The sequence below is a fragment of the Ovis canadensis genome, chromosome 26, assembly GCF_042477335.2.
Source record: "Ovis canadensis isolate MfBH-ARS-UI-01 breed Bighorn chromosome 26, ARS-UI_OviCan_v2, whole genome shotgun sequence".
NCBI classification, from domain to species: domain Eukaryota; kingdom Metazoa; phylum Chordata; class Mammalia; order Artiodactyla; family Bovidae; genus Ovis; species Ovis canadensis.
The window spans coordinates 29,373,063-29,401,002 of NC_091270.1; the positions used below are offsets into that span (position 1 = coordinate 29,373,063).

The following is a 27,940-nucleotide window of genomic DNA, read 5'->3' on the forward strand; positions in this document are numbered from 1 at the left end:
GCAGATTCTAATACAATTTTAATAATGTTGGCAAGGAGCCAAATTACAAATGCCCCAGAATCTGGAGTCCAGAACCTCAGAGACAAAATAAAAACTCATAAAAATAGGAGAGTCTTTTAAAATGGTCATAATCTTTAGGATAAAGAAACCATTTTCTCAACGAAGGTACTGAGCGCATTTAATAAGAATTAAATGAGATTAAAGACAAGGTGCACTGTGACCCATTCCCCAAATGGTGGCGATTAGGAAGGTGAGATTCATGTCGATGATGAAGGCAGGGCGCCAGGCATACATGGGAGCTCGCGTCACCAACAGACCTGGACCAAACGGAAACCTGCTCCCGTTTCACTGATAGGCGAGAAGAGGGCAGCCTTGGAAATGGACCCTGGTGGCACGTGGGTGGCAGGTGCATGCCTACCCACATAACCCACTGCCCGGCAGAGTGTGGACCTGGGGCAAGGCAGGGAGACAGGCTGCCTCCTCCGGGAGCAACTCGTTACTCAGAGACGCTAAGGTAAGAGCTCTGCATCCCCCACAAACCAAGAGTGAGAAGCTGGAACAATAGGGGTCCCCAGCCCCTAGAGGGACAGGGTGCCACCACCCCGGGGGTGGCAGGACCACAGAAGTGGAGAAAGAACCCCCCGCCTCAGCGATGCTCATCACCAGTCAGGATGAAGGTGCACCCCTTGTTAGGATTTCTGGGTGGGTGGGGGCACCCCCTCAACTCTCCAGAGCAAATGCCTAAATGCTACTGTCCTATGGGTCTCTCTCTTCCCTCCGAGGCCAGATGTTCAGGCAGGGTGTCTGCTCATCCCGGAAGGAACACAACCGCAATTATTTGTTTGTTGCCAGCATTCGTGGTGTTGAAGAGTGGCTGTGAAACAGTGGATAACACATGGCTGACCCCCTTCTGCAGAGCCACCGGTGAACCAGGAGACCGGAGACCGGAGACCAGAGGGGGCGGCGCCTTTACTTTAAATCCTAAATCAAGAGTCTCAACAGATGCAGATTCCATGAGACTGGAGAGGGAATCGGGAAGACTTGAGGTTTTATATCCTTTAGATGTCGACTTTGGCCGTCCCAGCTATTAAAAAGTTATGTGTAACTTCAAGATGAGACGCATTAGCAGCTTCTTAGAAGAGGATAATCCCAATCTTCGGGAGATTTAATGAGATGGCACTCACTGCAGCTTCTGACTCGGTCTGCTGTTAATTGAATCAAAGTCAATGACAATCTGGCTGCACTTTGGTGTGAATTTCCTAAAAGTAAGAAACAAAACATAGAAAGACATTATCCAGTGAGGAGTTAGAGCCATTTGTTTACTTTGGCTTAACCTACATTTTCTGCAGGGAGGGGGAAAAAAGAAATTCCCTGGGATTCACTTGATATTTTATCTCTATAGGAGCCAATTAGAGTGCACCATACCTAGAGAAACACGGACAGGAAAAGACTAAAGACAAAAAAAGATGCATGGGGTGGCTTGGTTTGTGTGTTCGTCAGCTGGCTGAGTTCAGGAATTACTGGGGAATCAGAGGATTTCTAACAACTTAGCTGCCCGGCATGACATCCGATGACTAGTTTCCCCACCAGATTTATCTTATTGTTTAGGAAATTTCTGCAGCCAACCTGCAATTGCTCTAAAGCAAAAAAAAAAAAAAAAAAAAGAGTACATTTTCTTTTGCTCTTGTGCATAGCCAAAGTCAGCCAGCTCTAATGAAGAGTCATTTTAAAAATCATGTTCTATAAATGCAGAAGTAAAATAAACTCAAGATCTTTTTTCTCATTAATATATCTTCTCAAAAAGGTAAAAAGAACATACTTGAGAACTAAACATATTATTAAAAAATCAGTAAACAGTAAATATCTAATTATTGTTGTTTAGTCGCTAAGTCATATCGGATTCTTTAGCAACCCCATGGACTACAGCTCGCCAGGCTCCTCTGTCCAAGGAATTCTCCAGGCAAGAATACTGAAGAGGGTTGCCATTTTCTTCTCCAGGGGATGTTCTCAACCCAGGGATCAAACCTGTGTCTTCCACGTTGGCAGGCAGATTCTCTGCTGTTGCTGCTGCTTATTTAGTTGCTTCAGTCATGTCCTACCCTGCGACCCCATGGACTATAGCCTACCAGGTTCCTCTGTCATGGCATTCTCCAGGCAAGATACTGGAGTGGGCTGCCATGCCCTCCTCCAGGGGATCTTCCCAACCCGACAGACTCTTTCCTACTTGTAAATAATTTGTGTCTCATAAGGCACAATAGTCTAAGAGATTCATTACATATAACCTACATCCCTAAAGAATCCAAAAGGTTAGCCATGTTACCAATTATAAGGACCCTAGTTGTGGACCACAGATACTATAAAGGAACATCTTCAAGAGTTTTCAGTCTAAAAGAAGTTACTACCAGAAACCAAAGGTGGTCGGACTGACTTGCAAGTAACATGTATCTCCCAATATCTGCATAGCAAAAAAAAGCATGCAAATCTCAACAACTTTAAACCCCAACTTAAACTATTCCTGTAAAAAGAATTCCCAGCGCTCCAACCTAGCAGGTTACTTGCACCTTAAATTTTTTTATGCCAGAGTTGTTATGTTAGGTCTGCAAGATTTAGAAAGGTTTAATGTTAATATAATAAAACACATGAATTTTAAAATTTGTCACTACCAGAATAATTAGTGCAAGCCCTGGGAAGCCATTAACATTAAAGTGTAATCATTACACCGTCTTCTGATACTTCTGTCACTACCCATTAAAATCGACCCTGAGGATAATCTTTATAGCCGTAACTCATCATGTTTAAAAAGGTGCTTCCTGTATCCAGGCAAAACTCTAACCCCCAAAAGATACCCCTATGTCCACAGCAGGACTATTCACAACAGGCACACATGGAAGCAGCCTAAATGCCCATCAACAGGTGAATGGATAGAGAAGATGGGGAGACATACACAGTGGAGTGCTGCTGCTGCTGCTGAGTCGCTTCAGGCGTCTCTGACTCTGTGCGACCCCACAGACGGCAGCCCACCAGGCGCCCCCGTCCCTGGGATTCTCCAGGCAAGAACACTGGAGTGGGTTGCCATCTCCTTCTCCAATGCATGAAAGTGAAAAGTGAAAGGGAAGTTGCTCAGTCATGTCTGATTCTTAGCGACCCCGTGGACTGCAGCCTACCAGGCTCCTCCGTCCATGGGATTTTCCAGGCAAGAGTACTGGAGTGGGGTGCCATCGCCTTCTCCAAATGGAGTACTACTCGGCCATAAAAGAGAATGAAATGATGCCACATGGATGCAACTAGAGATGATCAAACTATGTGAAGCAAGTCAGAAAAGAGAAAGACAAATACCACATGGTATCACTTATATGTGCAGCCTAAAATATGACCCAAATATCTATGAAAGAGAAACAGATTCACAAACATACAGAACAGTCTTGTGGTTGCCAAGGGGGATGGCGCTGGGGAAAAGACGGAGTGGCAGTGTGGGGTTCGCAGATGTAAGCTTTCATATATGGAATGGATAAACAACAAGGTCCTACTGTGTAGCACAGAGAACCATAGTCAGTCTCCTATGATAAACCATAAGGGAATATTAAAAAAAAGAATGTGTGTGTATATATATATATATGTATAACTGAATCACTTTGCTGTACAGCAGAAATTAGCACAGCATTGTAAGTCAACTACGCGTCAATTAAAAAAAATAAAAGAGGCTCCCAAGTGTGGCAGTCAGGCCTCCCAGGCAGAAATCAAACCGCAGACAAGGTCAAACGTGCAGTCTTCCTCAGGCTTTCCCAGTGCCTTCTCCCCCAGCATCCCTCACTCACCTGAAGGAGATCCCGGCCATTTCAAACATGAGCCTCGCAGCTGTTGTCTCATTGCTGTCGTGGTATTTATCAGACATGAAGATAACTTCTTTTATACCTTAAAAGGCAACGATGGAAGAAATCTCATTATGGGCATGCAGAGACACTGCAACAGGCACGCGGACAGGGGCCCTGGGCAAGTCTGACGAGTCACGCTTCCTGAGTGGACCGGCACACACCGTCCAGTTACTGACACCTGTGTCTGCTGCTGTCAAATACAGCAGCGGACGGATTATATGTCATCTGCCCTCCAGTCTTTATGGATTTTTTTTTAATAAATGCAAAGTGAAAACAGGTCAAATAGTCAAGCCTTGATCTGATTAACAAATTTTCTTTACTGCAGGCAATCGAATATTCTTTTTCTCACAAGGCAATGACTCCTTAACTCAAGAGGCTAGTGGGGATGGTAGAGAAGGCTGGCACAATCAAGAGATGAGGACCAGCGTGCTGCCAAGTAAGACTCTGTAGACCAGTTCAAGCCAGCAGACCAGTCCAAGACAAAGGGCTCAACTGGTTTCCTTCCCTGTCTCACCAGGCGGTTAGAGCACAAGGGCCAAGAGTCTGAACAGCACGTGACACGTCACCCACTCCTCCAGCAGCCTCGGAAGCTGCTCTTCCCGAGCACCCGCCATCACCTCTGAGCTTGAGGATGGCGAGGAAAACTCGCAGAGGATGGTGCGCCGCCAGTGAGGAAGCCCACGACGTTCCTTAACGGAGACTCTCGATCCTGAATCCCCCAGACCCCTTCTGCTCAGAGATCCACGGGCTTGTGATAAACAGCCCCGTTAAAGCACACATCTGGCTAACATGATAAGTCTTTAAATCTCAAGCCGAGAACTTTATGGAGATAAAGTGTAGCTGAATCTGAGATGTGACAGTTTGAAAAACGTGAAATATTCAGCACACAATGGTGCAGATTTGTGGTAACCGTAACGTGAGAAAAACCTGAAGTCGGACCATTTGAGTCTTAACGACGTTTATATGTAGAAAGATGTTTACGTCCCAAGTATCTACCATATATTAGAGGCAAATTAAAATTTCACGTAGAGACTCCCAGCTGACCTTGTTTCTGGCAGAAGTTCACTTCTCTCCCTCCCCCCTAATCTATGCACAATATGTCAGAAAATGGTAACTTGACAGTAATTATATGCAACGCCTGTGTTGTTTTTTGGCAGCTGCAGTTTAAGAAGTTGCAAACTAAATTAAAAACATGCTAAGAATCACAGAGGATGCAATTAGTCTTAGCATACCTGGCACAGTTCAAAAATAAAACGGGAAACACCTTGCAAAGTTGATGGTGCAATTAATTCAGATCTAAACAATAGCGATTTAAGATCAAGCACATCTGCATTGAGCAGGCAGAGATGCAAATGCGACAAATGGGACGGCCCGGGTCCTACCTGCCTGGATGATGAGCTTAGCACATTCATTACACGGGAACAAGGCGACGTACATGGTACAGCCTTTCACGTCTGCTGAGTTTTTGTTCATAATGGCATTCAGCTCGGCATGGCACACTGTAGATTTGAAGGAAAAAGAAAAACTTAAGACTGCAAGCTCATGAAGAATTTGCTGATAGTGTTGAGGCATTCCGCTTGCCCCTCTGAAATCACACAGACGATAGACTCGATTTTTCAAAAATGGATTAGAGATGGAAAGTACTGAAAAACAAGCGCCGCCTGGACTGACGGGTTGGCGATGAGCAGCGAAACTGTTGATCGCAGCAGCCCTGGGCCTGTCGGAACCTAGAACAGCAAGGAGGGACCAAGGTCAAGTGTCTTCGCCCACCCCATGCAGAGCAAGAGCTCACGGCTCCATGAGACTCTGGGGATGGAACTGCCAGCACCATTTGTGTGTTGATAAACACACGTGGGGATATTTGCCGGAGCCATTAAAAGGGCAAAGAGCAATTTTAAGAGCAAAAGAATCAGGAAGTGAAGTTAAGCATTTCTGTCCCCAGGGATCTGCTGCTCCATTTGGTTCTCAGTCCACACACCCCCAAGAAAAAGATCAGCGGATAACCACGAGTTTGTCACCCGAACAAAAAACATCCATCCACTTAATGACCATGGAAAGTTGAGTTCTTGCTATAAAGGTCAGTGACCCCGGTCAGTGATCTAAGGGCATCCCCAGGCTTGACTAAGTCCAGGGTTAAGAAGGCCCCGTCCTCTCCTGTTCTGCACCTGTTGCAGCCCACCCATCTTCCCAGCTACTTGGCGAACTGTTCCCATCACCTAACCCACAGGGCACTCCTGGGAAGGAGCTAGAGTCCTTCCCCACTGGGCTCTACGCCAGAATCCTCGACCTGCTTTGTCAGGCTGCTGTATTGCTTTCTAATAACATCACTTATGTTTCTGGCTGCATTATCTAAAATTGTTCTCCTTGTGGTTGTGATGTGCAGACTTGTCTGCCCGGTTGGAATCCCCCAGGGAGGACACACCCACACCTGAACACTGATGGTCTGGGGTGTGGTCAGGGCTTTGGAATTTATGAGATTCTCTCTGCAGACATGTTGAGGAAACATTGCCTTATAGAATCGTCTCATATCTGCAGGGGGACCCAACACATTCCAGGCACACCAGTGCTAGATAAATGTTTATTGAATGAATTACCATCTGGCCCTGGTCCAAATCATACAAAAGTCCTAATTCTTAATATAGGGCCTTCCAAGGTCTCTCCCTCCGTCTCCAACTCATCCACCTTCTACCCTGAGCATCTTCTTCCAGGAGCACTGAGGCTGTAAAACTAAAAATGCTGCTTACCAATCGGTTCTACAAGATCAGGTCAGCAGCTGTGCACCCCGAAAGGAATTCAGGACACACCACAGGCGCAGGCACTCTGGGCTCTGGGAAAGCAGGCAGAACAGGCCCTTAGACAGTTGGAGACATCTTTCAGGAAAAAACCAGGTACCGATTCCAAGAACATATTTTGATGAACCTGAATTCATGAATCTTCCCATACTTCAGTTCAGTTCCGTTCAGTTCAGTCACTCAGTCATGTCCGACTCTTTGCAACCCCATGGACTGCAGCACAGCCAGGCCTCCCTGTCCATCAACAACTCCCGAGGCTTGCTCAAACTCATGTCCAATGAGTTGGTGATGCCATCCAACCATCTCATCCTCTGTCATCCCCTTCTCCTCCTGCCTTCAATCTTTCCCAGCATCAGGGTCCATTCCAACGAGTCAGTTCTTCGCATCAGTGGCCAAAGTACTGGAGTTCCAGCTTCAGCGTCAGCCCTTCCAATAAATATTCAGGACTTAGGAAAGCACTAAACTCATTAACTGAGATACCTGTTCCTCGCGACTGGCTTATACTGATGGCACAAACTCCTTAGCCAAAATCATGTATACCTCGCTATCTCTTCAGAGCCGCTCTTCTGACCTACCCGAGAGGCTGAATCCTGGGCTACAGTCCTTAGTAAAGCCCTGAATAAGCTCTGAATAAGAGCTCTTATGATCTCAGTTTTTCTCTCAGTCGACCAGGCCTTAAAACAAGAGAGGTCTGAACTCATGGCACTCACGTATTTGAGCCAGGGCGTGCTCGCTTGATCAATGCACTTTTTTTTTTTCAATCAGTGGACTTTTACTCTGGCTCGAACAAGACACAGACCCCGCTCTGCTTCCTCCCCAGGTCTCCAGTTTTGGGGGGACGTCCTACATGTCCCTGCAAACTCCACAGCAACTCTGCAATGCTGCAGGCAGAAAGCTAACCAAGGGCCTCTCGGGAGATGTTGAGGGGAGCTCATTTTAGCCTATGAATAACCACGATTTAGCCGCATGCGGAAATGAACAGTCTCTGGCATTGTTAAGAAAATCTAAAGGGGGAAAAAAAAGCTGTGTTTCATCAGATCACAGCCAGTGAGAGAACAATCCTCGCTGACTGCAGAGGGACCGAGCAGGCTCCCCAGGCTCTGTGCTGTAAACCCCAGGGTGGGGGGACGCTCCAGGCCCTCAGGGCACTGGCCTGGGAGGGGCCCTGTAGCCTCATTTCCCTTCCGGGTGACCTAAGATGTTCCCTAGCTGGTATTAACACTGCTCAGTGTTCAAAACAATTAGATGTAATTGTTTCTTTTACTTCCCCCTTGGGGGAAGAGCCCAGCCTTTCAGGTTCTCGATAACTCCCCCAGAGCCCAATGTTATGCCATGAATATAATGGGTGTTAAATATTTACTGAGTGAATAAAGGAGGGAATTCAGATTCCAATTATTGATGGGGACATTGGGGAAAATACAGAAGGTCCTCTTAAATTCAAATATCAAAAATATGCTTTCCCCTCTAATGACTGTTTTTTGATGGTGCTGGTATTAATATTCAGAACTGCAGTTGCTGAATCTGTTAGGAAACACTAGGATATGGTCTTCTTTTGCCTCTCTTAAAAACAGTCACATTGAAACTACCTTCCTCTAATTCATTGGAGGTAGTCTGGGGCAAAATTTAACATTATGTCTGGACTCATTAATGAAAATTATCACATGAAACAGATTCTCTTGGGTAGCATCCGACATCCCTGTATCAAGGGTAGTTTATAGAAGTAATACACAGGACTATAAAACAGACTTCCTGTCTCTTAACTACAAAAATCACAGAATGGAGAATACAGAGCTTCTTGTTAGAGAAACAAGAGGTCTCCCGGGCATTTAAGCAGTTGAGTGCTGGGCACAAGTCACAATCCACCATCCTGCATGTTCAAAACCAGACAAGACAAAAGCGAAACCCAGGCGTCCCACCCGCGCTTCGCTGCCCTTGCTAACCCAACCCACGTACCCCTCCAAATCCAGAGGCATCCAACACCTGCCCCAGCCACTGAAGTCTAACACCTGCTTCTCGAGCCTGCATCTGAGGGCTGAGGGGAGAAGCCCCCCATCCCCGCCCCTGGAAGCGCCTGACACTCAGGGGCCCCCCTGTGCTATCAGCTGGGTCCCCGGGTCTGAAAGTCTCCCGGCCTGGCTGAACTTTTAGCTCCACCGCCTCCAGTCTCGGTGGCCCTGACCCTCGCTTCCCCTCCAAAACTGCCCTGGCAAAGTTAAGCAAGTTCCTAAAAACTGTTCTGGGTATAACCTGTATTTGCTGGATCGCCATGTAAAAAGTTTAAGAAATACTAGTTCATGGAAACCCGCTGACCCCTGTAACGTGCCAGTGCATGGACACAGTTCAGTTCAGCGGCTCAGTCGCGTCTGACCCTTTGTGACCCCATGGACGGCAGCACGCCAGGCGTCCCTGTCCATCACCAACTCCCAGAGCTTGCTCAAACTCATGTCCATTGAGTCAGTGATGCCATCCAACCAACTCATCCTCTGTCGTCCCCTTCTCCCTGCTGCCTTCAATCTTTCCCAGCATCGGGGGCTTTTCAAATCAGTCAGTTCTTTGCATCAGGTGGCCAAAGTGATTGGAGTTTCAGCTTCAGCGTCAGTCCTTCCAAAGAATATTCAGGACTGATTTCCTTTAGGATTGACTGGTTTGATCTCTTTGCAGTCCAAGGGACCTGTATATAGCCAACTATTAAAAAAAATAAAATAAAACCTAAGCCCTAGGGGGTAGCATCTGCCAATTTCTGTGGTAGAAATACTCCCCTGGGGCCAATTCCAAGCTCCCAAAGTGATTATCATTGCGGAGAGATGCATGGAGGAGGCTGCGCCCACACCCCGCCAGGCAGCCTCCTCCTTACCTGAATCCAGTCCCTTTCTGGCTTCAGTCTCTGGGTTCCCTGCTCTCCTGGCCCTAATTCTCAACCCCTCTCCCCCCACCAGCCCTCTCAGCATCACCAGACCCTGTCTCTGCGGGTCTCTGCCCTGCTCTCAGGCTTCTGGGCATTTCCCAAGGTGCAATCCTGCTCTTCGGTTTTCCTCCCACAATGGCTGACTTTGAGAATTCATCCATTCATAGATTCTCAGAGAGCAGATCTACTTGCAAAACCCTGAAATCTACATTTCTAACCCCAATTTCCCATATTCTCCGCAGGCTTCTTCTTTGGGGGTTGGCATGGGGGCGGGGGGCTGAGTCCACTATGATAAACACTCTGCAGATATCTGATGACACTAAGCTAAAGGATGCCTTTATCTTTTTTTTTTTTTTTTTTTGAAGCTTCCCCGGTGGCTCAGAGGTTAAAGCATCTGCCTGCAATGCAGGAGACCTGGGTTCGATCCCTGGGTCGGGAAGATCCCCTGGAGAAGGAAATGGCAGTCCACTCCAGTATTCTTGCCTGGAGAATCCCATGGATGGAGGAACCTGGTGGGCTACAGTCCACAGGGTCGCAAAGAGTCAGACACGACTGAGCGACTTTCTTTCTTTATCTTTTTGAGTGTTAGCATTTCTATGATGTAGCTTAAGAAGAGCTTCAGCTGGAACTACACACAGGCCTGAGCACAAAAACCAAGCAAGGAGGATGGTTCTGTTACTGATCTCAAGATGAGCCTGGTTTCCACATTCACTGCAAGAATCAGGACCGAGTATTCCAAAGAGACACAGTGTCTAGGAAGTTTTCAGAAGACAGTTAAATTGTTACACACACAAGACTCATTTTCTGTTTACCCAGAATTACTCACCTGTGGCTGAGCAAAAAGCAAAAGAAGTCTCCCAATACTACATGTGTGTTTGCTAAGCACAACGACACAGAGACTGCCACCAATTCTCAACACTGCTGCAAAGGAAAAGGACCAAATGCTGAAAATGTCAGATTCATGCTTCCAAAAGTTCTTGATTGCTAGAAAGAGAACCTCTGTTTCAGGTAATTATAAGACAATTCATATGCTTTGGTCTTTTTTCTTTTATATTACCGACTGTCAGAATTCAGAACGCATTAACCTTGGCCCACTGAGAAGAGACTGTATAATTAGAAAACTGTATTTTTCAAATTCCCTCTTACTAGGGCTTGATTAATCCTTACTGTCTCATGTAGGCGTTTCTCTGGAAGTTTGACAAATTAACAGGATATATTCCATCCTTCGTTAGATTTAAGGGACTCAACATTTTATAGATTTAACTTTCATCTCATTTGATGTAAGACTAATACAAGATCTATTTTAGACAGTAGCATTATTAAGGTTTACTTAAATAGGTTTAAAAAAAAAAAGAAGCCTCAGAATGAAGGCTAAACAACTGCTAATTGCTGTACAAATAATTTAATAATGTGATTCTAGCCCAAACTGATCATCACGTGGCTGCTAGGACGTGAGGGGAGCTACCAGGTCCTGATATAATTTGGGGTCAGGAAAATGAAGTTTCTATTCCAGTTAAACTCTCCAGGTTATTTAAGATTCCTTCTCGTTAGTAGTACAGGATTTTACTTGAAGAAAATGACTTTCAAGGGCCTGAGGGCTATTCTGCCAAGGCTGACCTAGAAAGCGGGACAGGCTGGGGAGCAAGCAGTGTCGGGGCGAGTGAACGGTCCAGACGCAGGGCACCTGTTGAACTCAGCCTGGCCCGCCCTGCCTTCTGCCAGCACTCCCCAAGCTGCACTGGACAGGCCTTGGCGTCTCTGGGGACACTCCCGGGCCCCTGACTGATGGTCGTGACATTTCTTGGGGCAGTGAGGCCACCCAGGATTAAAGTAGGGACAGTCTGTCTCACTGCCAAGACAGAGGGTCAGGACTCAGAGCCAAGAAGGGTGCGCTCGGGGCCGGAAATATGTGGGAAGCTTCACCCTGCAATTAATAACTGACACAAAATGGGGTGCCGGAGTGCAAGGCTGATCCGTGCGTTAAAAAAAAATAACTCAGTGTTAATTCTTTCAAGATACTCCATTTCTCTTCTAATGACAGAGCTTTTTTGGCATTCCTTCTGGAAAGCAGGGTCTGTGTTTTTACTGCTGGAGTCATAGAGGGAAGCGAGGGGTTCACCCGGGTCCGTCTCTTGCAGCAGAAGCACCCGCTGACCCCCTTGGACACCTGATGGGGGGCTTCTGCTGAGGGGTGGACGTGTGTCCACTCCTCCAACAAATCCATGCAGGGGCTGCTTCCCTGCTTCAGGAGTTAAGACGGAATTTCCACTACCTGTTTCTTAATTATTGAAGGATATCCTGACAGGGCTTCATCCATCACCACCAGCCTCCAAAGGACCCGTCCTTCAAGGCAGTAATTGAACAGTAGGGGAGCCTGCAAGGTGAAGCCCTCCCTTGGACAGGTTCACACTGCTGTATTTAAAACGGAGTGCCAACAAGGACCTACTGGACAGCACAGGGAACTCTGCTCAATGCGATGTGCCAGCCTGGATGGGAGGGGAGTTTAGGGGAGAATGGATACATGTGTATGCATGGCTGAGTCCCTCCACGGTCCACCTGAGACCATCACAACATTGTTAATCGGCTATATTCCAATACAAAAGAAAAAGTAGAAAACAAAAACAAAAAGTGAATCCCTCCCTGCCTGACCACCCCCCAGCACCCCCACAAAGGTTATAAACTGTTCATTATCCCCCAAACCCACAGCAAACATAGCTACAATTTGGCTCTCAGCATCACTCCTCATCACTCTTGTGTCTCATCTCGCGTCCGTGAAGTTCCCACATCTGCAAAGCAGCGACTGGATTTGTTATCAGAGTTTTAATGGACTGGAGGTTACGGCGGATAGGGGAAAGGGAGGGCCAACTTAGAAACCCGCAGTTATATCGCTTCTTTAGAAGAAAGTGTTGGTCGCTCAGTCGTGTCCGACTCTGCGATCTCACGAAATACAGGAGCCCCCAGGCTCCTCTGTCCACGGAACTCTCCAAGCAAGAACATTGGAGTGGGTTGCCATTCCCTCCTCCAGGGGAATCTTCCCGATCCAGGGATCAAACCCAGGTCTCCTGCATTGCAGGCGGATTCTTTACCATCTGAGCCCCCTTCTCAGGGACTCTGCCCCCCACCCCAACCTGTGAGTTCTGTGACCCTCTGCATCCCATGAAGCTTAGCCTCCTGGCCTATGAAACTGAAAGAAAAGGACCTGCCTCTGAGACCGTCATGCATGTAATGTGTGCAGCCCCAAAGGTGGACTTGGTGAACGTCGGCGCCTGCTGACCCTCCTGAGACCCATCGCTGCCCACCTGAGACCCTGTGGCCCCCCAGCTGCTCAGCAGGGCGGGCAGGAGGGGAGACATCTCTTTCCCTTCCGTCCCCTGCCCTGGTCCCTGTCCCCTGCCCCCTTCCTCTTGCTGAAGCTGCTGGCGAGCAGCTCAGGGCACCTAGGGGAGCCACTTAGCCCCAGTGGTAGTGCTTAGGGCTAAAGAGACTTCTGACTGTGGTGTTTCCATTACTGACAACACAGCCCCCGGAACTCTAATTACGCTGCCTCCCTGTGTGCTAAGGGCACACAATCAGGTCAGAGGGAGGAGGAGCTGGAAACGCTGCACTTCACCACGGGGTGAGCCGTGCCCAGCTCCCTTCTCACCGTGCATGTGCGATGCAGACTCGTCTGATGCTAAAAAGGTACCGAAGCAGCAGAGAGAAGGGGGACGCGCATCACCACCGGACAGCGCCGTGATGCGAACAGTCAAGCTCCCCCGCTCCCCTCCAGGGTTAACAGCTTTTAAGGGTGAACTGGGACTGACCAGTGGGCACTGGACCAGGAGTCAAGACGTGGGTTCTATCCGACCCCAGCTCCATCAGGCATGCCTCCTCGGGTGACATGCTGATCCTGACTCAGCCGGAGGAAAGCGGGCTGAACTGATCATTCGAGGTTCCCGGGTGAGACCCAAGCTCCTGTCCCTGCCCCACACTTCCCGGGCAGCTCTCAGCCCCTCCTGACAACCACGCCTCTCCCTACTCCCCAGTATCCGTGCCACTCCCACGCCTCCTCCCTCCCCTTTCCTGCCGCGGCCTCCCCCGTCCTTCACCGAAATAGGCAATTGATCACATTGCTGTTGTTCAGTTGCTCAATCGTGTCTGACTCTTTGTGACCCCATGGACTGCAGCACGCCAGGCTTCCCTGTCCTTCACTATCTCCTGGAGCTTGCTCAGACTCATGGTCAGTGAGTCAGTGATGCCATTCAAACATCTCATCCTCTTCCTTCTCATTCTCCTCCCGTCTTCAGTCTTTCCCAGAATTGGGGTCTTTTCCAGTGACACAACTCTTCACATCAAAGGTGACCAAAGGATTGGAGCTTCAGCTTCAACATCAGTCCTTCTAGTGAATATTCAGGATTGATTTCCTTTAGGATGGACTGGTTTGATCTCTCTGCTGTCCAAGGCCTCTCAAGAGTCTTCTCCAACACCACAATTCAAAAGCATCGATTCTTCAGCACTCAGCCCTCTTTATAGTCCAGCTCTCACATCCATACTTGACTGCTGGAAAAACCATCTATCCTGGACTATATGGACCTTTGTTGGCAGCGTGATGTCTCTGCTTTTTAATACACTGTCTAGGTTAGTCATAGGTTTTCTTCCAAGGAGCAAGCATCTTTTAATTCCATGGCTGCAGTCACTGTCTACAGTGATTTTGGAGCCCAGGAAAATCACATCCCCACCTATAACTCCAGGAACTGAAGGGCGGCTGTCACAGGCTCTATCCTCACACAACATCCTCCCCCATCACTAAGCGATGAGCTTGGGGACCAGGCCTCTCACATTCCTCATCAATCTCTCTCTCTCTCCTGGAGTATTCCCATCCGCAAGCAACTATGTGCTGCAAAAACAGACAGACACCAGACCCTCCCCTTGGGCAGACAACATAAACCTCTCCCTTGCCCCAGGCCCCCAGCTGGCTGTCATCCTGCTCTCTTCCCAGACATCTCAAAACCGGATCTCCATCCGCTCTGCCCACTGCCTCACCTGGTGTGTGCCCTCCACCTGCCTCCAGTGTACCTTCAGCCCTCCCTGCTGCCTGGAGCTGCTCTCTGCAGTGTGGGCATGACCCCGTGGTGCTGAACCGCATGGGCATTTTCCCACCTCCCTGGACCTCTCGGCAGCTTTTGGTGTGGCTGCCCCTCGCTCCTTCTGGAAACACTGCTCTGTGAGCTCCCTAACGTCACAGTCCTTCCCTGCAGCCCCTTCCGCTTCCATCAGCCTCAGCACCTGTGGCTCCCAGGGACACGGCCAGGGCCCGGCCTCTGCGTGCTCTCCCTGCGTCACCTCACCCATCCCCGTGAAGTCACCCCAGGCCAACAGGCCACGCGGACATCACCCTCTGCTCTCACACCCAGCCTACAGACCTCACACCCTCTCGGGGAGCTCCCACAGACACCTCCAACCTCATGGCTCCAGATTTCCCTCGCTCTGACCCCAGACCTAGGTCCTGGGACCAGAGCTCTTCCCATCCCCCAGCACCAGCCCACCACCCCATCCTTACCTGATGCGGCCCAATGAATCCTTCAGATCTCCAGGTAACGCTCATTTCCTCAAAAAGAACACTCAGCAACATCTGTTCATCCCAGTCCCACCCACCTGCTCTACTACAGTCCGCAAGCTCCTTGAGCACAGAGACCAGAGCCATTGTTTACTGCTGCTGAGTGCCCAGCACAGAGTACGTATCACAGATCTCCCGTAAGTATCTGCTGAGTAAATGAATAACTATAGGTGAACATACGTGGGAAGACATCACGTATTATAAAATACAGTTACGACTTTAAAAAAAGGAAGCAAGAAGCCTCAAGAACTCAGCAACAGACCACTCAAAGTGATACAAGACTAGAGGGCTCATTAGTACTTATTTCAACTTCTAAAAAGTTATAATTCACTTGCAGAGGGAAAAAGGACACGGAGGAATTCTGCTTCTTTTTCCCACCTAAACTCAAAATTAATGGCATTTTGAACAAAGTCTTTTAATTGCAGAATTTAAAAATTCATGCTCGGTTATCTTACTCAATATTTTAAAGTTACTGTGGCATCTATCATTTGAAAGAAGCACAGAGATGAAATTTTACACCTCCACTAACTGGCCAGGACCTGTGCATCAGATGGTTAGACGACATGAGCAGGGAGAAGACGGGCACGGTCTAACCCCCAAATTCTCCAGTTATCATGGGATTTCCTGAAGCCGAGCCAGTATCCGTGTTTCCATAAACACCACCAAATGGACTGACTCACAGGACTCCCCAGTCCCTTCTTTCTCTTTGGTCTTAGAATCACCTCTTGACTAAGCATGTCTCCTCTCTTCATATATTTTCTTGTACTTATATATGGGCTGGAGTAGGAAATGGCAACCCACTCCAGTGTTCTTGCCTGGAGAATGCCATGGACAGAGGAGCCTGGCAGGCTACAGTCCATGGGGTCACTAAGAGCTGGACATGACTGTGCGACTCAAGCACGCACACCCACGTGGGGTCTTGTTCATTGCTGTCTGCCAAACTTTTTTTCATCTGTTTGTGGATGAAACACTCTTTAACTGTCCCCTCCTGCCTGTGTGTACCATCTCCATCTGGTTTATACATCTCAGAACTGGAGCAGACTTGAATCGCTGGAAGGAAGGGAAGGTATAAAGCCTGTTCTCTATTAATTTGTCCACACGCACAGATGCGTATTCCTTCTGTGTTGCTGCCATCAGCAGCCGTTTGCTGTAGCTCTCACCCCAGATGCTTCCAGAATGCCTTAAAAAAAAAAAACCCTAAGCAGAGAAACTGCACCCTGATTGAATACAATCAAAGCTATATTGTTTAATTTTTCTGGAGAAGTCTAGAACTGGCAGAGTCCTCAGTAATCACTCATTTCATAAAGATATTGGGACATGAAAGTCAAGTTGTATATCTGACAGCCCACAATCCCTGGGTTCACACTCACCACACCCGGAGCCCAGGCTCTGGACAGTCAGTCTAGGAGGATTCCCTCGTTTGAACCTGATAATTGTCATCTTAAGCGCTGTGCAGCTTTTCTTAGCCAGTATGCATATTAAAGGTTTGCACAGTCCTATGCAAATATAAAACAATAGTCCCTTAAGAAGCAGAAGCAAAAAACAATATAAATATTCGCAAAAATCTCTAGGAACCAAATTTTGGTGTGTATTTCTGGGAGAAAATATGTATCAGTGACAGCATTAACACAGTTTATGAAAGATGGAGTCTTGATGAAAAAAAAAACCTCAAAACAAAACCTTAATAATTCAGGCCAGTTTCAGAACAGATCAAACAAAATCAGCATAACTGACACAGAATAGATCGATAAAGACCCCAAGGTTCATCGGAGTCAGCTGCTCCCTGTCAGCACACTGCCTGGTCACACAGAGTTTCTAAGCAAAAGCTTATCAGTGTAGAGGATTAAAGAAGTTATATTTATCATTCAGATAATTAATGGGCTGGCACACTTGACACAACCTGAACGAGGCTGAATGTGGCCCTGAAGTTTTATAGAGGCTATTAATCTCTCAGCAAACCTTTTATTTAGAGACAGTGCAAACTTTAGCCTGCTTCCTGGTCATCAATTTGGAAATCACTAACCTTGAATTATTTTAAGTTTTATTATAAACTTCCATGAAGTAAACAGACTCTTTATAACCGAAGGCCAATATGTGTATTTTCATGGGTAGGTTTGATCTCCTAGATGAGCATTTGAGCTGTTCCTACATTGCCTCCACAGAGCCACGTATTAGTATACATTGTTACTATATATCCTTTCTAGATACTCATGGTGAAATAGTAATCTCCTGCTCTTTGAAAATAATTAGCCCTGAATTATAGATTAAAATGTATAGGTAATGAGACTTCCCTGGCAGTCCCGTGGTTTAGACTTAGCCTGCCACTGCAGGGAGTGCAGGTTCAACCCCTCGTGGAGAAGCTAAGATCTCACAGAAACATAAAAACAGAAGCACTATTGTAACAAATTGTATGAAACAAATTCAAAAAAGACTTTTAAAATGGTCCACATCAAAAAACTTTTTAAAAGTGTACAGATAAAAGTCAAATAAATGAATAAAATCATGATTTGTTCTTTCCTAAGGACATTTTATAAATGTTTATAAACATTTATACCTGAAAATGAAATACACTTATGTTAAACTGGTTAAATTTCAGGGGGAGCCTCATACATAAGCCATTGTGTTTCCCTGTTTGTCTAAGACTGTACATGGTTGAAAGCCAAGTTTGCCCCTCTTTTCATAAGAACGATCTCCTTTACTTCTTTCCTGTAAACTTGCTTCAAGGTTTTCCATTGATTACACTAGTTATTTTGTACAAAGTCCCTAATTAGACCCACTGTCAGGATACGAGTGCCGGATGGCCAGGGCCAGGGGTTGGGGGGTTGGGGGCTGCCACCAGTGAAATTAGAATTCTGCAGGAAAAGAAACAGCAAGTCATCAAATCCATGGATCTGCCCAACAGAACCAGAGGGCATTCAATTTCAACCAGCTGAGGGAACAAATTTGATCTTAATTACTAAGAAGCTCCTACAAGATGTGAGGAAGCCACAGCTTAAGAAGGATCAGCCTCCTAAGTTCTTGATAAATTAGTTTCTCAAGACTAACCTTTTGGATGCCAAAGAAATATATCACGTGCGTGGCAGTCAGGAAAATGTCAGTGTTCAAGGGGGTAAGGTAAACGGCTAAGGAAATCAAGAAAATGACATCTATGCATGCTTAACAATATGCTAAATCTGAAAAATAAAGATTACATTTAAATATAAAATTGCAAGAAGAACTGCCACATACTGGCAAAACTGTTTCAAGCTGCCATGTTCAACTCTTGCCTTAATTAATTCCAGCACTTTCCTTCTCAGCATTATACCCTTTTTAGAGTTTTTCTGCAGAAATACAAACTGACTCTGGAAAAAGCCCCACATTGCCATGTTTAGCTGATGCATCAGAGAACAGGGCTACCCACCCTCTTGGGACATCAAGACTATGGTCCCTTCCATGATGAAAACGGCAAAGCAACAGGCAAAGCAATCCTGGCTCCGTGATTGACCGGGATGGGAAGAGGAGGCCAAGCAAAGACATGCGCTTCCCCACGAATCCCTTCTCCAGTGGGAACCAGCATGGCAAGAAAACCCAGGCAAGCTCGATGTGCATGAGGAGCTCCTTTACAAACATGAAGTTTAACAACAGCTCCTAAGAAAGAAAGAAGCTGATTTCATGCCAACACTCGGTCTGTAAACCATGTCATCAAAATCGCTTATGAAAACCCACAGAAAGAGCGATCTCTGCATTACCACAAGTATTTCACCTCCATTTTATAAAATTGGTATTTTGATTAAATGTGCTTCACTCTGATGAATTCCACAAAGAGAAACGAATGGAAAATGTCAGCTGAATTCTTCATCCTGGGGTTAGCAACCACCCCCTCATGAAAATCAAAGCCTTCCAAAGGTTTTTACCTGGTAAATTAGATAAATCTGCTCCTTCCTGGGTTTTTTTTTTTTTTCATTGTCATTCATGTGAAAAGGTGTCACTATAATAATGCTGATTTCTTCCCGACACTGTTAACTGACATCATACTATCTTTTGGATTTTTCGGGAAAGAGATGAGATAAAAGGCAGTTTCCTTGGCAGGGGGAATTTTCATTTTCCATATTAATACTACATTATCATCAAATCATTTCCTGAAGTTTTGATCTTAAGCCTGGAAGAACAGAAACACCCTTTAAAAATGCCCCTCCAGAGACCTGGCCCAGAAGAAGCCCCGTCTTCCTATTCTGACACATGTATTCTGTGCTTACCTCCTGTCCACAAAGTGTCAGTCAAGACTGGTGACTTCCAAATTTACAGCATTAATAAGGAGAATTACGAAGTTGTATAATTTACTGGTAAACTTAAACTTACACAATTCCCAAGCTCCCCTTTGCAGTAATGTGAAGGCATGCCGGGTGAATATGGCTTCCTACCCCGTCCTAGATACAGGCCACCAACCACCTGAGCATTCCACCTCTGGCAGGTCGTTTCATGGAAATCTCTATTTGTTCAAGTGCATAGTGAGAAGACGAAAATGGGAGGCCTGCTGAGCCTCGATCCACCCATTTCGGCAAAGCTGAACTCCTGTGCCTCCCTGCAGGAAACACAGAGCACCAGCCCCAGCATTAGATGATGTCACCCGCCTGTGTGGCGTTGTATTAGTTACTTAACGTTTCTGGGCCTGCAGATTCCTAACCATGAATGATGTGGTCAGCTTAGACCCAGTGGGCATGAACCCCAAGGCACCAGTGAGGTTCTTCCAGGGGTACAGGACCACAGGCTGGCAAACAGACATCCAGCACTTACCTACACTTTTTCCAAACATGTACAAATGCTGTTCAGTAACGTTCAGATTAATGCAAAGTATTACTGATAAACAACTCTTTGTCATCATGGATTTCCTGACTCAAAAGATACTACGAAAAAGTATGACCTCACTTATATATGGAATCGATAAAATAAAAACAAGGTCACAGGTACACAGAACAGATGGATGGTTGCCAGAGGCGGGAGGTGGGGCAGAGAAACAGGCAAAGGGGGTCAAAGGTACAAACTTTCAGTTATAAAATAAGTCCCAAGACTGTGATGTACTAGCATGGTGACTGCAGATAATACTACTGTACTGCACACTTGAAAGTCGCTAGGAGAGTAGATCTTATAAGTCCTCATCATAAGAAAAAACAATTTTCTGTAAACATTATCAAATATCGGTATGTATGAATCACCATGTCATATACTTGCAACCAACCTAAGTGTGTATGTCAATTATACCTCAACTTTTTTAAAAGATCCTAATAGTTTAACTAGCATTATATAGGGGTCTTGGAAGTTTGGTGTGGTTTTTTTTTTTTTTTTTTTTTACATTTAAAAGCAGGTCCCATATAATCAGTTGTTGTCCTTCAGTTGCTGAGTCATGTCTGACTCTTTGTGACCCCGTGGACTGCAGCATGCCAGGCCCCTCTGTCCTTCACTACATAATCAGAAGAACTTGGAAATCAGTGGTCTAGAATCTAGATCATCTCTACAGCTCCTTTATAGGGATGGACACATCGTCTATCCTTCCTGAAATAGCAGTCCACCAGGTTAATCTCACACAATTTCAGACATTGTCATTTATTTTGTCATTGATTTTTTTAAATCATAAAATGGAAAAAAAGAATCTGCAGTTTAGTCAGTTATCACCCAACACTTCTATTACATCCAAGGCTACCTAAACTTTTACTTCTCTGTGGCCCGAAAACCCTGAAAAAGACGGGAACTGAGTGTATGGTTTCCAGCCAGTCACAGTTATTTAGACTTAAAGTCCATCTCCGCCTGTATTATGATGTAGTAATACTAAATGCCTCTTAAAAACCATTAAATACCTTCTCTGACTTTTATGGTACATCGAATTACAAGCTCACTCTTCTGAAAGAAAGTCTACATTCTAACACAGCTCCATGTAAAAATGAATAATTGATAAGTAAGGGGCAAAGTGCTTAGAAAACCTAGAGGTATCACATGAATAGTAAAAAATAATGCCGACAGACAACTGGTGCCGTGAAACTCAGCAAGCATTCAATAAAAAGCAATCACAGAAGCTGGACAAATGCCTGTATGGGTTCTCTTTCTTTCCAATTCCTCCTGGAAAGGAGCTCTGAACTTGGACAAAAGGAGAGTGTCTCAGAACAAACACAATCAGCTACTGGAGAGGTTCTGGAAGTGGGGAGTTGGGGACAGGGGGCGGTAAGTGTGTTACAAAGACTTGGGCTTTCTAGGTCACTGCCAGAAACGTGCCCGGGGCTCCCGGTGATTGAAGGACGCACAGGTCCCACTGGGAGTAACCCATGAGGTTATTCATAGTTTAACTAGAAATATAAAGGGGTCTTGGAAGTTTTTTTGACATTTAAAAGAGGGTCCCATATAATCAGTTGTTGTCCTTCAGTTGCTGAGTCGTGTCTGACTCTTTGTGACCCCGTGGACTGCAGCATGCCAGCCTCCTCTGCCCTTCACTACATAATCAGAAGAACTAGGAAATCAGTGGTCTAGAATCTAGATCATCTCTATGGCTCCTTTATAGGGATGGCCACATCGTCCTTCCTTCCTGCAATAGCAGTCTGTCCACCAGGTCAAGCCCACACAATTCCAGACACTGTCACTTAACTTTGTCATTAATTGTTTTAAGTCATAAAATGAAAAAAGAATCTGCATTTTAGGAAGTAACTGAGCTTACTATGAGTAAGCTGAGCTCATGAGTAACTGAGCTCAGTAACCCATGAGGAGCCCTCTACACCCAGGCGACCACTGGCGTCTCTTTGTGTGACCAGCCTCAGCACCAGACACCCCCCAAGAATCCCTCTATCAGGCATTCAGCACTGTCCGGACTCAGTGAATAAGGGCTGGGGTACTCACACCCTTCAGCGCAGACTCTGAATTCACTGACTCATTTCTCCGATCTTTATATGGGACCTTGGACTGTCCCATGAGAAATCACCTTTGCATGTGCCTACAAACAACGAACCATTTCCCTTCTTTCTTATTGAAAGCACACAGAATCACAAGCAAGAAGACCAAAAGTTTCTAAAACATGTAGGCCCATCTTTCCCACACTTCACTCCTCTCAGCTGAGGCGGAAAAGGCAGTTCTACCCTTTTCCCTTTCTACTCCTCCAGAGGGGTGGGAGTGAAACGAACTAACCCGACTATGAAACCCCCTGCAGCACCAAACTGTGTCTGATTCCCTGAGAACCCAGAGTGCTCCGTAGTTCTCCCCAGTCTCATTCCTCAATTCCTTCTCCACTTCCGGGCACATTTTTCTTCTTGCCCTGAAACAGCTTAGACGAAAGTTATGGGGCGTATTTAACATGATTAAGGTCCAGGAATGTTAGTAAAAAATACGTGAAGTCAGCTAAATGGAGACTTGGAGCTCTTCGTGAGGGAAAACTCCAGAGGAAAACCTCACAGGCAAGAGCCAACTTTAACAGAAAGGGCTCACATCACACCTGAACTCACTGCCTCCCCGCACTCGTTTCCCGCAAGCACATCTTTCCCATTTGGGTGGCCCCCATCTACGTGACTCCCAGCAGAGGCGATCTGTTCATAAACACAGGTCCACACCTTATAAGAAATTCAGCAGCATATGAAGCCCAAGGCACCTCTTCCCAGCATTAGCTTCATATTCTCCAAGGAATTCAAGGAAGAAAAGGATGCTTGCTGGGCCCTCCCAGCTTATCTCTGAAGGGAGTCTCCCTGGGGCTCAGATGGGCCACAAGCATCCTTCCCCAATTTAACGATAAAATCCAGAGATGGCCAGGCCCAGGGTCGGCTCCACACATCTGGCTTGTGGCCTGACCCCCGTCCACCCTGGCAGTGCAGCGCCCCAGAGAACAGGAGGAAGTGACCGCGTCATCCCTCGCCCAACTCCCAGCTCACAGTTTGTGTCCTGCCCGCCAGAGGTGAGCCTGAGCCAGAGGTCCTCGGTAGGTGGAAATACATGCTGCTCCTCATCAGAGCGAAGCCCAGGATGGCACTTGGTTAACTGGCTCCATTCATGAGTCGCCAAGACACAAAAGGCAGGGGCCACCGTGCCTACTTCACAGTCAGCGCCCCAGGGCTGCGGCACTCTGCAGAGACGCCCGCCACCTGCAACGCTGCCCAGCCCAGCCACTGCCCCACCTCCACTCCTCGGCTCTCTTTGGAATTTAAGGGAAGGGGGGTGGGAAGCTGGGCTAGTTTAACAGGATTTGTTTTCTTAACTGGAAAGGAAGACGATGCTTTCTGGCCATCCCTGGTATGTAAGCCCTCACCGAGGCCATGCCATGAGCAGGACAGAACACACAACGTGCCCTACCGTAAGGGTACTTGGTATCCAGGATGTTCTCCGCTGTCCTCCTCCAAGGCAAGAGGTCATCGCTGCACCCATTTGGCATGCCATTGTACCCGATGCCCACGATTTTATTTTCTGCATTCACGATGCAGGCACCGACCTGCGGGGAAACACGCCCAAAGGCTTGATGACTTCGAGGGGCCGGTCTGCCACTGCAGAGGCAGCAAATGAGACCAGAGGCCTGCGGAGCTCCAGAACGAGCAGGCCAAGAGCTCTGTCTCCTTGGGGTACGAGAGACAGTGAACAGGGGTGTGTGACAATTTACTCTCTCACAGGAAAATGTGAGCAGGCAGGAATGCTGCGCCAAAGGCAGTAGATTCACTCTGCTTTTCTAAGTTGGCAGGGGTCCCCGAAGCCTCTTCCTTTTGTAATTTGCTCACTTGTGGGCATCTCTGTGTCTGTCTGCCAGTGTCCACACATTCTCCTGCAGAACTCGCTTACCTGGGAATTTGGATCTTTGCTCCTCTGTGCTGATAAGAAGGCCACCGCCATGAAATACTCAGGCCATTCGAGATAGTCATCACGTTTTCTGCAGGGAACTTCGCTCATGCTGGGTCTAGAAGGCAAACACACAACAAAACAGCAGTCGACAAACACATTTTGGTCAATCTGCTTTCCAATTCGACCCAAGCACACATCAGCTTTGGCTCTCCAAACTTAAAACAATGTCTATTGACATTTATCAATCAGACATCACAGCACATTAACCCTGGACATTCTGTGGTCTTAAGAAAAAAAAAATTAAGTTAACTATTTCAAAAGTTTGCCTGTGCGGCTGCACTTTCCCAAATATTGTATCTATTTACTACTTTCTCATAGGATTTTTTTTTTTTGCAAGTTACTACACATGCCTGAACTACAAATCATTCTCATCTTTCACCTCTCTCCGTTATCAAATGATGTCAGCACAAGACGGCAGGGGAAAAGAGAACATTTTTTGACCATCTAATCTACCCTGCGCACGTGCATGCTAAGTCACTCCAGTTGCGTCCAACTCTTCGTGACTCTATGGACTGTAACCCACCAGGCTCCTCTGTCCACAGGGATTCTCTAGTCAAGAACACTGGAGTGGGTTATCGTTTCCTTCTCCAGGGGATCTTCCCCACTCAGGGATCGAACCCATGTCTCTTATGTCTCCAGCACTGGCGGGCACATTTCTTATCAATAGGGCCACCCAGGAAGCCGGATCTACCGAGTACAACCTATTTCAGATACTCTTAAAGGTTGTACATATCAACTCAATAAAGGCTCCTTCTGAATTAAGTTAACTCACACCCCTCTTACAGAGACTCAAAGAACTTATGTAACTCGCCCTAAATTAGGTGGGATTACTATCCATGCCAGAAGGATTCCATATGACTCCGTCCTAGCTGTGATATTCCTGGATCCCTATCCTTTCCCTTCCCTTAGTTTCCCCAGATAGGACAGAAATTATCCACCCTGAGTAGTGACTCAAAAGAAGAGAAACTATTTAGACTCTTGCTATGATTATGGCAAGATTTCAGTAACATTGGGCTACACTCAGGAAAAGAAACTGTCTCCACAACGGGGACAGAGCCCCTAAAGTGGGCTAAAACTGCCAGTAAGGGGGAGGGGCCCTTTCAAGGGAGAGGAAAACAAGAGCTAAAAAGCAGAGCAACACAGGAACCGACTTCAGTGAGTCTGGAGAAAGCCTAGGCATCCCGGCTTAAGAAAGGTGAGCATTTCCCCGCAGCTCCGCTTCGGGATCCAGCTGTGACGCTTACAGCTAGGAGCAGCGCCAGAGGGTGCCTACGACTGGGTACCATCCACTGGAACCATCCGATTTGTTGTTGTTTAGTCGCCAGTCGCTCAGTCACCTCCCACTCTTTGCAACCTCGTGGGCTGCAGGGCTCCAGGCTCCTCTGTCCATGGGATTTCCCAGGCAAGAATACTGGAGCGGCTTGCCATTTCCTTCTCCAGAGGATCTTCCCTACCCAGGGATCGAACCCGTGTCTCCTGCATTGGCAGGGGAACTCTTTACCACTGAGCCACCGGGGATGTCCCTGAACTCGTTCATTCAAAGTTTAAAGGTTAGCACCCAAACTCGCTGTGGGGGCCCCGGAATGAGTGCTTGCCAAACAAGAAGGCGAAGACGGGAAGGAGAGGGGAACTTAATACCCCGGTTTGGTCTAGCGCTCGCCGCCGGTTTAGAAGCACAAGAGGACCACAGGTCCGGGGAGATGCCGCTGGTCAACCGACAGGGTCACAACCCGCCCTCCTCCCGCCCGGATCCCGGGCCGGAGCCCGCCGCCCCGCTGCAGACGTGGCCGCTGGAAGTGACTTCCAGAGCCCCCGCCCCCGGGGCCCCGGCGCGCGCCCTCGGCTCCGGCAGCGGGGAGAAGGCGTCTCGGAGGCCGCGGGGCCCGCCGCGAAAAGCACCGAGCGCCGCCGACCACGCACGCGTTCCCCCCGCAGCAGGTGTAGCCGGGAGAGGGGGAGTCCCCGGGGCTCCGCGCGCCCGGGCCGCGCCACGTGGCCCGCACCGCCGCCCCCGCGCCCCCTCCGGCCCGGGCCGGCGACCTGCAGGCCAGCGCCAGTCCCCGCCGTCCCGCCGCCGCCGCCTTCCCGCCGCGCGCCCGGGGAGGAAGTCGGCCGAGGGGGCGGGCCCGCCGCGCGGCCGGAAGGCGGCGGAGGCCGGGGCGGGCGCGCGGCCGGGGAGGGGTCCCCGGGTGGGAGGGGGGGGGTCGCGGGCGCCTCCGCGTCCCGGCACGCTGGGAGCCCGGCCAGCCCACCCGAAGGTCCGGCCGGCGGCCTCTGGGCCCGGCGCGGGAACGCCTCCTCCCGGGGCCCCTGTCCCCACTTTGTCGTGGGGGGTGTGGTTTGGGGTTCGCCGTGACTTTGATGGGGTGGCTGCGACCTGCGCGGTCGCCCAGCCGCCCTGGGTCCTTCCTCCCGAGGGACCACCGGCAGCCGCTCCCCGCCGGGCTCCGACTTCAAGACAACCGCTGCTTTTTTTCAGAACTCTGGATCTGAGGGTAGTTTTTGTTGTTGATGGTAAAGGTTTGGGGTGTTTCCCCACCACCACCACCGCTTGGATCTACCGTCAGCTACTTAAAGCTCTCGCTATAAAGCAATGTGATAGATAGATAGAAACTATGAGAGTAAAAGGCCCGAAAGAGTCCATAGCAATCAAACCGAAAGGGGCAGGAAGGAAGAACTGGTTTTGGCCTCTGGAGTGGGCCTCCCATGTCGCAGTAGCAGCTTCGGTTTCTGGCAGGAAGGGTTCCTCCGAGGCAGCGCGCAGAAGCTCTGCCTCGAGGCACAAATGCCTCGAAGCTGTATTTGCATAGGCGCTTTGCTTGGCCAGCTTCCAGTTCCTACTCAGATTCTGCGGAAGGGCCTGACACGTGTGCTGAACTAGCCTGCTACCCCTTGCCGGCCCCCAGCCCTGTGCACACCCCCTCCTGGTATTCCCCATGAAAGGTTTGCTGGCTATAAAATTGTGCATATTTTGTTACAATTGTTAAAAAGATCAGCAACACACAGTACAGGTCAATAGGAAAGCCCTTGGGTGACATTTCTGAGTCATATGCTCCAAGGCACTAAATCTGATTTTAACTTTGGTATTCTATTCAGACATCTAGCCCCTAAGTCTGGTGGAACACTGGTTCCACAACAGAGAATGACAAAGGAACCCCTTTCTGTCTCACATATGGGGCTTGAGGATACTGTCAGCACTCCATAAATAACAGCTAGTGTAGTAATCATGAGTTCTGATCAGCACCTCCCAGATCTGAGCCTCTAATCCAAACAAAAGCGTGTTAACTATATTAATTTAGCCTCACAGAGGAAGAATGATGAGAATAAACAGTTGGTTCTATCTAATTTCTCACTACAGCAGACACATCATTCTTCATCTCCATGGTCCAGCCTGTAGATTCAATAATTAAATTATGTACTGCGTTCAGTGAATGCCGGGAAAGCGAAGGGGGAAAATACTTCATCGTTAACTATAGATTTTTTTTTTTATAAGACTCAGTCTGGAAAGAGCTACATAGATTAAGATGATGATTTTTAATGTCAAGTTAACTTTACTTGGCTGTCTTGTTGCAACTAAAATATATTATATGCTGAGCCCCTGGTTCCCCTCCCCTCTCCCAAATCCACTGCTTGGTCCATGTCACCCTCATCTACAGTCTTTGCATCTTCATAGATCCATTTCTCTTACCAACCTCCAACCTATACATCACCCATTGCTGCTGGTCTTTCAACCACAACATCATTAAGCGTTCTTCCTTCCTCTGCTCTGTAAAGACTGTCATACATAATTTAGTTACTTCTCATCATTCTCCATTTTGGTCAACTCTCACAGTCCCCTCTGCAATAAATTCAGGATCCTGCTTGCTGCAAACACATTACCCTCAGTGTTCCTGCATTTCACTGAAAGTCTCTCATCTTATTAGATGACATCATTCATAATACA

At 47.7% G+C, this 27,940-nt stretch overlaps 1 protein-coding gene across 4 annotated transcripts; it reads right to left on the reverse strand.

The window, feature by feature from the left end:
• Positions 1-26,799, reverse strand: DCTD (dCMP deaminase). 4 transcript variants are annotated; one of them, XM_069573187.1, is made up of 6 exons: positions 26,653-26,799; positions 23,938-24,052; positions 23,461-23,596; positions 5,255-5,371; positions 3,816-3,912; positions 1-1,259 (listed from the first exon to the last, which is right to left on the reverse strand). In XM_069573187.1, the coding sequence occupies exons 1-6, from the start codon at positions 26,703-26,705 to the stop codon at positions 1,181-1,183; spliced, it is 597 nt and encodes a 198-aa protein (XP_069429288.1). In that variant the 5' UTR covers positions 26,706-26,799; the 3' UTR covers positions 1-1,180. The 4 variants fall into 4 exon arrangements, with proteins under 4 accessions (XP_069429288.1, XP_069429290.1, XP_069429289.1 ...); XM_069573189.1 differs by lacking the exon at positions 26,653-26,799 and adding an exon at positions 25,593-26,273; XM_069573188.1 differs by lacking the exon at positions 26,653-26,799 and adding an exon at positions 26,038-26,223.
• Between the last annotated feature and the right edge of the window lie 1,141 nt (positions 26,800-27,940).

What these genes read in the sequence shown, in the direction of transcription:
- DCTD (XM_069573187.1), bottom strand. Translation starts at nt 26,705, where the DNA reads ATGGGAGGCCCACTCCAGAGGCCAAAACCAGTTCTTCCTTCCTGCCCC. An exon ending in GCAAAGATCCAAATTCCCAG is followed by an intron (nt 23,597 to 23,937) that starts GTAAGCGAGTTC and finishes GTTTCCCCGCAG; the next exon opens with GTCGGTGCCTGCATCGTGAA. An exon ending in TAAGCTCATCATCCAGGCAG is followed by an intron (nt 3,913 to 5,254) that starts GTAGGACCCGGG and finishes TTGCCTTTTAAG; the next exon opens with GTATAAAAGAAGTTATCTTC.